This window comes from Euprymna scolopes, chromosome 1, assembly GCF_053919585.1.
Source record: "Euprymna scolopes isolate OS-2025 chromosome 1, ASM5391958v1, whole genome shotgun sequence".
Lineage (NCBI taxonomy): Eukaryota > Metazoa > Mollusca > Cephalopoda > Sepiida > Sepiolidae > Euprymna > Euprymna scolopes.
The window spans coordinates 128,686,008-128,698,742 of record NC_136482.1 but is presented as its reverse complement, the minus strand read 5'-3'; the positions used below and the strand labels follow the sequence as shown (position 1 = coordinate 128,698,742).

At 33.1% G+C, this 12,735-nt stretch overlaps 1 protein-coding gene across 1 annotated transcript; it reads left to right on the top strand.

Annotated features, from left to right (window-relative positions):
- The first annotated feature begins 7,543 nt into the window (after positions 1–7,543).
- On the top strand, positions 7,544–8,383 carry LOC145281478 (uncharacterized). The gene has a single exon (XM_080132209.1). It carries the CDS (start codon positions 7,544–7,546, stop codon positions 8,381–8,383), a length of 840 nt encoding a protein of 279 aa, XP_079988335.1.
- Positions 8,384–12,735: the final 4,352 nt, after the last annotated feature.

Genomic DNA, 12,735 nt, shown 5'->3' with positions numbered 1-12,735 from the left:
CCTCAAATTTCTTGGAAATTGACTTGTAACCTAAACCATCCTTATGTGAATTCACAATTTTAGTCCTAAGATCATTACTAAGCTCTTTTTTCTTCCCCATTCTAATAATTTTTATTCTTTTATTGGTTTTCAGTTGATATCATTTTAATTTCTGAAAAATGCAAAAAACGAAATGAAATTAATCAAAGGTTGTATAAAAGCATTCAAAATAAGAATCAAACAAGAAACAAACAGTCAGAAACTCGATTAATACTGAAAAAATAAGGGGGTATGATTATTTTTGAACATTGCAGATTTTATAAATAGCTGTATATTTCTTTTATTACAAGTATCCCGAGATTCTAAAATGACGAAAATGATCAGAAGAGGTTTATTAAGAATATGTATCAATATGGACGTAAACAATAAATTCTTACAAAGTTACACCTAATAAACTCAATTTTCAAGGGGGGGGGTATGAATAATATCGGGCACAAGTGTATATATATATATATGTATATATATGGAAAGAGAGAGAGAGTGTGAGAGAGAGAGAGAGAGATTTGACAGCATGAATAGGTTAGCCAAGTGTATTTGGTGCAAGAAACTAGATCTAATATTTGGAACATATTTTTGTTCTTGTGATTAGAAGAAGTGGTGGCTGATTTACTCTGCTAGGGAACCATAGTTTAATATAATTTTTCTTAAATTTCCAAAATAGTGTTTCATGGTAGAAAACTGATGATCCCTTAAATAACACCAGGGCTGTTGTGAATTCGAGAAAGCAAGTTGATACAGCGATTGCAGGTTATAAACTGACTTACTGATTAAATAGTTTTCTAAGGAATGATAAAAAAACGTAAAAATTAAATAATAATTTTTTCAAATACTTTTCAAGGTTAAACACCTTTAAGACTATATATTATATGTATGCATGCGTTTATCTACTGGTGTGAGAAGGAAGATGTGAGCTACATTTAGTCAGATTTCAATTTACGTTTCTTTATATATACGGTATGTTTCTCATTTTTTGCATTTAGAAATGAAATAATGCAAAGATAATTTTACTCACATTTGAATTAAAATTGTCACGAATATCTCGAGGAAAAGAAATATGGAATAAACAGATTCGGATCCGAGATTTGAAGAGTTCGACAGAGAATAGAGATTCATAATCCTACCGACAGGTGGATAAGGTTATGGAAATGTATATTTATGTCGAAAAATGTCTTTATTAAAAATAATATATATATATATATGTATATATATATAAATATATTTATTAAATATATATATGTATATATGTATATATATATATATATATATATATATATATATATATATATATATATATATATATATTGTTAAATAGTACGGAGTGTTCTTGCTATAGTTTCTTTGTAAGTTTTCAACTTTTCTAATTGTCTTTCTTGATTCTCGGTTGAATCTGTAAAGAAAGTTCCCGAGTTGTCTTGGTCCATTTCTTTTGCATGTACTTTTGACTGAGGTTTATATAATCGTCTCCAGGCAGATTTGAGTATTGCTCCTTTAAAATCCGGATACTTTTATATACTCAAGTCAAAATTATATTTAAATTTCTTGAAGGGGTGAAGCGTCACGTGTGTAAAAAAATATATATACCTTTTTTAACGTGTTAGAAACGTGGCTAATATAAATGTGCAATGTTTTAAAAGTGTGATTTACAATATGGTCTAGAAAGTAGAGTTTTTGTTTAATTTATACATTTACATTACAATATATATACATATAGGTATACACGTAACTATATGTATATATATATATACGTATATATATATATATATATATATATATATATATATATATATATATATAACTGCCTGAGGACGACTGTTGAGGACTCATTCAACTGTGAAACAAGAAATACTATTAGAAAAAATGATAAACTACAAAGAAAGTTTCTTAAGAAAGAACACTCCGTGTTATTTAACAATACTTGCCTGAATGTAGACATGGGAGCTTCTAACCGTTGCGCTATATAGCTGCTTATATACGGGCAGTTAATTCACAATGTTTTGACATTGTGTATATATATAACAAACGGTCCGTAAAGAAAATCCAATAATTTCAGGTCGTAACGCCACTCTGCGACTTTTAGTATCGGAAGGGATATATGTTGAAAGTATGGAGACAGACATATAGCCTTTTATATATTGGATTAAGAAAGCCTTATTTCTGTCTGTTTATTGGTTTGTTTTTCTGTTTGTTTGTTTTCCTGTTTGTTTGTATTATACTTCTATATGACGCCATAGTAGATGGTACCATATATGGTAAGTTCATATGTTTATATTGCTTGTTCACAAAAATGTCATATGTGATTACTAGAGCTATGACAACGACATATCATTTTCAATGTTGACTCTCGAGTGTGTATCCGTTGATATCTTTTAAGCTTTTATATAGGGTGATGTGATTTTCGGTTGATTAAGTGTGTTTAACAGTGTCGGATATATATATATATATATATATGTATATATATATATATATATATATATATATATATATATATATATACATATATATATATACTTGAGAGTCAAATCAATGAAAAGAATATGCTGTTCTCATAACCCTAGTCATGACGTCATACTAGATATGTCTCCATATTGATATCCTATATGACGCCAGGTGTGTATATATATATATATATATATATATATATATATATATATATATATATATACAGATTAGTTTTCTTTCAATAATCATGGAAAAAGCAGTCGACAGTTATACTTTTTTTTGTATTTATTTTTATATTACGACGCACGCCTATGTATTTTTTTACCACTTTCGCGTCACGCAATTTTGCAATTCGTAACGAAAATATTGTCTTTGGCTTTATTGACTGATCTTCAAAGATTCTCATTTAGTAATTAAAAAAACCTGACGCACGATTCAAAAAACGTAAATAAAAAAATAACAAGTAGGAAGAAATGTTAACAAAAAAATTTATAAGAACAACATTGGTAGATCATCAGAGTAAATTTCACAAAACCTACCCGCCAAAAGGTTAAAATTTTATCAAACGCCCATCTTGATAAAGTTAGATAAAGTTTATGGCGGCTTGAGGAATATGATGATCTCAAAAATATGGTTCCTTGAAAATCTAACTTTTTACAGACTTGGTTATCCATCTATGTAAAAATGAACAGAGAAAACCAGGAACGTTTATTATGATTTCTAAGTTGAAGGTCAATTAAAATAAAAAGACTACACCTCTTTCAAATAACATATTTTTGCATTCTGTAGAATTTATTATCTACGTACATATATGCATCTCTTTGACTATTAATATTCACATATTTGTGCTGTATATTGACGATTTATTATTCGTAAAGTAAGTGAAGTTGCCATTTTTTGCGTGAAAATTGACTTCAATAATGAATGATAGCTTTTGTGTATGTATTGCAACGCACTGAAAATTGTAATATAAACAACGGAAAGAACACGGTCTGGTTCATACATAAACTGTAATGTATTTCATATTTATTAAGACGTAAGTATTATCTTTTTTATACAATTGAGTTTTTCATTGCTCTAAAGTTAATACACATCCTGTAGTCGATGTAATTAGATGTTGCTCTATTCTTTTGCATCTTCCGGAGAGCTGAGTTATGAATTAGGGCAAGTAATGTGTTGTCTCATAACATGAACTATACATTAAACTATTCCTTTGTAAAAAATATGAAAATATAATTTTAAAAAAACATCGCTATAATCTTGAATTTAGGGAACAAAAAAGATCAGAGTTTAAATCGGGAGTATTTAAATTTCCGCTCGATTTTCCTGGAACATGACGTCAACTGCTGTTTTTTTAACTATCCGAAATTCGTCTGCTTGTTGCCGCGCATTGTGATCTGCTGATTCGCGTATTTCTATGACGTGGAGCGATTCGGCTCCCACTAGGTGAGGCTGAGACTCCTGAACCATTGGAGAATGTCAGGCAAATATGATTTCTTTATCCGTTAAGTCTCGTTGTTTGCTCGGACGACAGAAACCAACTTTGCTGAGAGAAAGATTTGATTCATAACTTTCATTCATTTATTAAAACGACAACTTCATTTCACTGTGAGAGTCGTAACGAAAACATAATTTCGTTTCCGATGCCAACGAGTGATGAGGCCTTTAAGTGCAGTTTCCATACCAACGAGCTCATGGGGTTAATCTTTTGATCGTGAGAAAAGCACAATCGGGGGAAGATGGGGCCTCGCCTGAGGTGACGAAGTTAGTTGCGATTTATCCATGAAGTGGCTCTGACTACCCCACCTCACTATATGAACGGGTCCCCGCGGAGAAACCGGCAGAATGGAGCTGATATTTGGAAGAATCAAATACTATCGAAGGGTCGTCACCCCCTCCGCTTCCAGAATATTTCCACTGCCATATCGAGAGAGAAAAATCAATCTATTGTTATTTTTTTTTGTCTCAGTGGAATCTGTCATTATACGGGCAATTGTATATAATTATATATATTGTACATCCATCTTGAATTAACCAGTAGCCTAGATAATCGAGTCTGTCTTTCTTTTATGTGCATGAAATTGATTCCCTTCCAGCGTGACAGATCGATAAGACAGCGGCATATCAACCCAACGGTGAAATTGATTCCGACAAAGTCGATTGGCGGGTCCTGCTATACTGAGACACCGTGCGACGAATATAGTGTCACATGTAAATCCGTTTAACAAGGATAGCTGTACATTTAATCAGATTATAGGTAAAACCGAATGGTTGACGTGATATACCGGGCAAAACTGACCTCACACTTTGATACATCCGGTTCAAAATCAGCAAAAACGTACTTTAACAAAACAATTAAGAAGCAACAAGAAAATAATTAAAACAAAAAACAAAAACAAAAACGGAAGATAATTAAAAAAAAATAAAAGCGGTAAATAAATATAACGAAACTGTAAATAAATAAATAAATAAATCATTTTGCAAGTCTTGATAGTAAATATTAGTGAGAAATATTCGGAAATAAAATATAAACTAAATTATTTTTTAATATTTATCTTTGCTTAAGATTTATTTCGATTCTGCAATCATATTAATATGTTTGGTGCTCACAAAATCAAAATATCTATAAAGATAATCACGTAAGATTATATTCTAAGCACTTGATAAACTAAAGAGATGACAACTTTTATTCTAGCAACAAAGGATTTGGGATTATTTTAGAATTTTATTACACACAAATAATTTCTAGCACAAAAATGAACATTTAACATTCTTTTTGCGCAAAAAAGAAAGAAAATTAACAGAATTTTTAATCGACAGGTAGATATAACATTTCCGTTTTGTATACGTTAAAATTAAATTAGAATTGTTTTATAGCAAGAAAAATATATAAAATTATTATAGCAAGAAAAATATATAAAACTTCGTAATCCATCTTGAATTTTAAGCCTTAACAAGATTGCGTATTGCTTTATCTTCAAATCGCTGTCCGACTTCCACATCTGAAGCAACATAAACACAAGCATTACGATGTTTTATAATTACCAATCAACTACTAAATCATAAATAAAATACTTTATGAGAAAAATTACCACTGTTATATGTCTACATGTCGTGTTACTCTTCCCTTCAAAGCTTCGTCATTACTTTCTTAGCACCAATAACATGATACCAGCAGAAACACAAAACTGAATGGAATTACCTTCTCCTACGAAGACCATGATATGGACTATATATACATACATATATATATATATATATATATACATATATATGTATATATATATATATATATATATATATATATATATATATATATATATATAGGCATATTCCTGTTCGCTTTTACATTCGTATATGCAAATTGTACATTTAGCACGCCACATACAAACATATGATAAAACCTTTCAAAATACGGAGTGCGTTAAAAACGTTTATAAACCAAGGAGATATCTAGGATGACATTAAACAATGGAAGACACATTCTTTTTTTTTAATACGAAACGTGCTGAAAAACTGGAAGTGTCTATTAACTACTTAGATAAAACAATGAATTACATGATAATTGGTTTTATTTTGTTTTAGCAAAACGTTCTGTGTGTGTAGGAAGAATATCACGACTTGAACTCTGTTCACGAAGGCAGAAAAAAGAACAATCGATAAGAAAGTAAGAGCAGTTGTGGAAGGGGGCGGTTTGGGATTGCGCCACCGTTACTTTACTATCGACTCCCCAGCGGACATCGTTAAAGAGTAGGTGTGTTTTTATTCTCACAACGGAAAGATGACATATACATGTTTTTTTTTTCTTTTTGTTTTTCATTGTACTTGAGCAATTTCCCAGGAAACAAGGAAAGCCTTCCTGTAGCTAACGGTTGATTTCTTCATGAGACATAACAGCAGCAAAATAGTGCAACGAATAGAAAATCCTACTGTCGCTTGGGCGGTCGGGGTTTCCATCCTGGCTTGAGGTAGTTGCTTGTCTTGTCGCACTGATGAGTTGTGAAACAATACTGAATGTAGATGATAATATATATATATATATATATATATATATATATATATATATATATATATATATATATTATATATATATTTGCAGAATTTCTCCATTGAGTCTATAGGCCAACTTAAAGGCCGTCTTAACGAATATGCCCATTCTTTTGTGAATTCCAGGGTATGCTCTGATGAATCGTTTTGGCAAAAGAACCATTTTCAAGCCGCCAAACTTCTCAAGGCAAGATCCGACATCTACATTACTAAACCTGATAAAGGTTCAGGTGTCGTTATTCTTAACCGTGACGATTATTCTTCCAAAATGGAAACAAATTTCAATAATTGGATGACTTGTCGGCAGATCACACTTTAAGGACTGAAATTAAGTTCCCGAAAAAGTTACTACAATTATATAAAAATAACTTTTTCTCTAAAGAAGTTTATTCTTTAATACGTCCTGTCGGTTCCCAAAGGCCCAGGATGTATGGATTACCTAAGATCCACAAACCTAATTCGCCTCTTAGATCTATCTTGTCCATGGTTGGTTCTGTCCAGCACGGATTGGCCAAATGGATTGTTGAAATCCTGGACCCTGTTGTGAAGTTTTATTGAATTCATTGCATTCCTGACTCTTTTCAGTTTGCAATCTTTGTCCGTCCATTGATACTAAATTCTTCCTTTCTTTCGACATATCCAGTTTATACACAAATGTCCCCCTAGACGAAGCTATAGGCATTTGCGCTGACTTTCTGTATCATGGTCCTACAGAGACCCCAAGATTTCCAGAAAACGTTTTTATCGAACTAATGGAGATGACTACTAAGTCGGTAGCCTTTAGCTTTGATAATATGATGTACAGACAGATCGACGGCGTCTCGATGGGCAGTCCTTTAGGTCCTAGTATTGCAAACATTTTCGTTGGTTTTTATGAACGTCTGCTTTTTAATAACGTGCCGAAACCTTGGTGTTATGTACGTTACGTTGACGATACTTTTGCTTCCTTTCGGTCACGTGAGGCTGCTTGTTTTTTTTCCAACATTTAAATAAGCTCCACCCATCTTTGCAATTCACAATGGAGGAAGAAAGGGACAATATGCTGCCATTCCTCGACGTACTCGTGGAGTGCACTCCTTCTGTTTTTCTTACCAGTATATTTAGGAAACCGACATTTACGGGACTGTATCTCAGTTGGGATTCTTTTGCCCCCAAGCGCAGAAAGAAAGACCTCATCAGAACTCTCACGCATCGAGATTTGACGATCTGTTCTAGTTCTCGATTGACGTCCGAGCTTCACAAAATTAAAGAAATTTTCCTCTCCAATGGATACCCCGAACAACTAGTCTCATATACCATCCGAAGTAAGGTTGACAACTTTAATAGAGCTAAGGTATATGGTCCACCTCGTTGCCCCATTTATCTTAAGCTTCCGTGGTTAGGCTCTTCCATCCAACCTTTAGCAGACAAAATATCGTCTTCAGTAACACACTGTTTTAATGCTGCTAATTTGCGCATTATTTATTCCACTCGTCCTGCTTTCCCTTCCTTTCTTAAGGACGCCTTGCCTTCCAATGAACAAAGTTCGGTTATTTACCTTTACCAATGTCAGTGCGACGCTGACTATGTTGGCAAGACGATACAGCGATTATCGGTCAAACTGGCTCAGCATGTTCCAGGATGTATCCGTAGACACGAACCGGTCCCGTCTTCTAGAAGTTCACAGACGCAAGAATCTGCTATAGGTGACCACTTGTTGGACAAGAGAACGTGTTGTGATCTCTACTCTGATAACAGTTTTTCCATTTTACATAGAGCACGACATCGTTTCCACCTCGACGTACTAGATGCTATTGTCATCAATTCTCGACGTCCCTCTCTCTGCAGACAAAGACAGTTAAAACATTCAGTTATTTAATGACTCTTGGTCGTCCGCGAACAATTTTTTTCTTTTTTCCGACCACTTTACAATTACAATATTTTATTTACCAATTCATGGTTTTGAGTAATTAACCAATTTAGCGACGATTCCCCTGAAGAGAGTCGGTTGAAAAGCGCTTCGGCAATATCAAATCTGTTTTTCCCCTTTTTATTTTTATTTTTAATTTTTTTTGCTCTAGTATCTTTCGACACATCGCATAAAATTTTTCCCATATCATCCGTTTTTATTCAATTGTGGGACACCACATTATGCTCTCTCTCTCTCTCTCTCTCTCTCTCTCTCTATATATATATATATATATATATATATATATATATATATATATATACATATATATATATATATATATATTATACTAATCTATAATGTCCCCTCTCACCCCCGTGAATGGAACAGTTCTGTAAATTATACTGAAGTCGTATCTTGGGAAATATATAAGTACTTCTACAGTTTAAAGCCCGTTTCTCCGCGAGTTTCTCTCTGCAACGCCCGGCGGATGACGTAAACTGCTGGGTGATATCGAGCAAACGGAAGTCAATTAAAAAAAGTAAGAAAAACAAACAAATGAAGTACCGTCATAATTTCATAAATTTTACTGTTTTATTTATTTTCTAATGACAACTGTGTTTTTTCTGTTTATTTTTCGGTAGTGAAAGTTTTGTTTCTTTGAATTAGGGAACACATATTTTTGTTGTTTTTTTATGTATGGAAAGTTATTTTGGTATTTTTACGACCAGTCGCTGCGTAATATAAACACCCTCCAACTGTACATGTATAGAACGGCTTTAGGAATAAACTCTCTTTACCTCCCCAAGTTAAGAACGGCGTTAGAGATTGGCAATGTTTATTCAGAAATCCGTTCTTAACATGAGAATGGTGGGCGTGTTAATTAGGATAACAAGATGGGAAGGTTAGATGTGTTTATATTACGTTCGGGTTTCCCTTTCTTTTCACTTCCTATTAAATTCTTTCTTTTCCTTTCTTTTTTTCTCCAATTTTCACCGTTTGATTGCTCGCGCCTCTCTTTGTTCACTCGGTCTAATCCAGCGGTTTCCGATGTTCACCGGGCGTTGTCGAACAGGACTCACGGAAAAGAGGGCTTTAGACTACAGAAGTATCTGTATATATATATATATATATATATATATATATATATATATATATATATAGATATAGATATATATATATGTACTGTTCATAACTATATATATATGTACTGTTCATAACTTTATTAGTATATATATATATATATATATACAGTGATAATCATATTTATTGGCACGGTAAAATAAAAGTTAAATTTTGTCTAATAAATTCTAAAAAAGGGATTAAATTAAAGAAAATAACAAAGTATATTATGTATTTTTAACTGGCCTTTCCGATGCAGCAATCGGATTTTAGAAAAAATAAATAACAAAGGAACAACAAACATAATTGCAAAAAACCCTTGTTCAAAATTATTGGCACGATTTATTTAATAATCAATTGTATAGCCTTTGGCCTTGATTACCTTCCTCAGTCGCTTTTCATAGTTTACAACCAAGTTGTTGCACTCTTCAGTAGTAATTTTAGCCCACTCTTCCTGACAATAATCCTCCAATTGAATAAGATTCTTAGGCTTCCTTTGCATTACCCTCAATTTTAATGTTCTCCATAAATTTTCAATTGGATTAAGGTCTGGGCTTTGTGATGGCCACTCCAAAACATTAATATGATTGTCCTCAAGCCATTTCTTAGTCAGTTTAGCCGAATGCTTTGGGTCATTATCTTGCATGAACCACCAACGACGACCAAGTGAGAGCTCTTTAGCAGAGTCTTTCAGGTTTTCATCCAATATTTTAACATAATCTTCCTTTTTTATGCTACCTGTGACCTTAACAAGTCGCCCTGGTCCAGAGGCAGCAAAGGATCCCCAAAACATCAAACTGCCTCCACCGTGCTTCACTGTGGGTATGGTGTTCTTAGGCAGGAAAGCTTCGCCAGATTTTCTGTAAATATAAGACACTTTATTATGGCCAAATAACTCTATTTTCGTTTCGTCAGTCCATAGAACACGTTTCCAGAATGCAACATCTTTATCAATATGACGTTTTGCAAAGGCTAGCCTTGCTTTCAGGTGCATAGGCTTCAATAAGGGAGTCTTTCTCGGACGACATGCTTTTAAACCAGCTCTCTTCAAAACTCTACCAACTGTATGTCGAGATACATTCACTCCAGAGGTGCTCTGTTCATCAACAATCTCCCCAACAGAGATCCTTGGGTTTTTTTTTACTTGTCGAACAATTTTCCGTTCATCTCTTGGGGAAAGAATCCTTTTTCTCCCTCTACCCTCTAAACTCATAACGTGGCCTTGCGATTTGAACTTGTTTATTATGGCTCTAACAGTGGATTTGGGAAGGTTTAGCTTCTTTGAAGTCTTATCATAGCCCTCCCCATTGGTATGGCATGCTACAACAAGCTTCCTGACGTCTTCGCTGTGTTCCTTAGTTTTAACCATGGCGATTGAAAATTATAATTTAGTCACTTATAATAGTTTAAATAAATCGCTATCTAAAAATTATCTGAAAAAAATTATTCACTGAATTAGCGTTAAACAAGCATAATATGGCTATAAAAAGTTCAGAAAGCACGTAAACCGGAAATTGATTTATATTATACTGATACTAAAAGAAAAACAAAGCCGTGCCAATAATTTTGAACAAGGGTTTTTTGCAATTATGTTTGTTGTTCCTTTGTTATTTATTTTTTCTAAAATCCGATTGCTGCATCGGAAAGGCCAGTTAAAAATACATAATATACTTTGTTATTTTCTTTAATTTAATCCCTTTTTTAGAATTTATTAGACAAAATTTAACTTTTATTTTACCGTGCCAATAAATATGATCATCACTGTATATATATATATATATATATATATATATATATATATATATATATATATATATATATATATATATATATATATTTAAACGTTTAACTCGTGTCCAGATAAGCTACATCTAAAATTTCAAGTGCATAGACAAAACATTTGTGGGAGAGTTTGGTAAAGTCTGCAAAGGTCAACTCTTTCAACTTGGACTTCTTGGCAGCCAAAATCTCGCCCCCAAACTGATCAAACAGCTTGCTGATGTCTGAATACCAAAGGTAAAATGTTTTGAACTTTTACTCCCTGGCAGCCGAATTTGTGACCAAAAACCGATCAAAAACCTAGCCCTATGTCTAAATACACATTTGTAAAATTTCAAATGTTTAAACTAAAGTTGGCTGAGTCATTTGGTAGAGACCGCAAAAATCAATTTTTAAGAAAGTTTGACAACAATTTAGACCTCTTAAAATATATTGTTTTGGGCTCAAATCAAATAAAACGTTTGATACATTTCCAAGTTGTCTACATTTAAAATTTGAAGTTTTGAGACTCAAAATTGGCGGAGGAGTTTGGTAGAGCTTTCAAAGGTCAAATCGTTGAACTTTGACCCCTTTACAGCCATATTCCTGGTCAAAAACGATTTATATATATATATATATATATATATATATATATATATATATATATATATATGTGTGTGTGTGTGTGCGTGCGCGCGTGTGTGTGTGTACGGAGTATTTAATGGCGGAAACAGATAGGGAGACATGGTTTAGAAAGCCGGCTTATATTTTTCTTACATTTCACTCTGATGATGATGATGATGATGATGATGATGATGATGATGATGAGTCCCAATTTGTGTTTAACTATATTTAATTAAAACAATAACAATGTTTGTCATTTCTTTTACTTAAATACTCGTCAGTGGAAATAGAAACCCGCCGCATCTGGTTACGATAATGTCTTGTTTATTTCTCTACATATAAGTTTTTAATGACAGATTAAAAATCTAATGGTCACGTGATAAGGATGACAGTGGTGGTGTATAGAAGTGTCCTTGTGTCGTTCTTTTACTCTCTCCAATTTATCCTAGATGATGATTTCTGATCGGCTAGCATTTCGATTGACATTGATTCGCTAGTATGTGGTCACATGCTGCCCAGAAATATTTCGTTCTAAAACCTGACCTCGCAATGAAGCCATCTTCTGGGCTCTCCTAGACTTGTTGCCGACGTTTTTGTTTTCCGTCCTTTACCAGACGAAGATTCCACTCTTGAATGCTTGTCCGGTTTTCTGGTCAAATTTATTGTTCATTCTTCTACCGGGGGTCTGCTTATGCAACATTCCTCCCCTTCTTATATATAAAAAATATTTTATATACTTTTTTCATTCCACACGCGTTTTATACGCACCATTCCATCATGGAATACAACATCATAAAACAATACAATTTCATTTACAA

Excerpts from the sequence above, each read along its gene's own strand:
- LOC145281478 (XM_080132209.1), top strand. The coding sequence starts at position 7,544 with ATGGAGGAAGAAAGGGACAATATGCTGCCATTCCTCGACGTACTCGTG.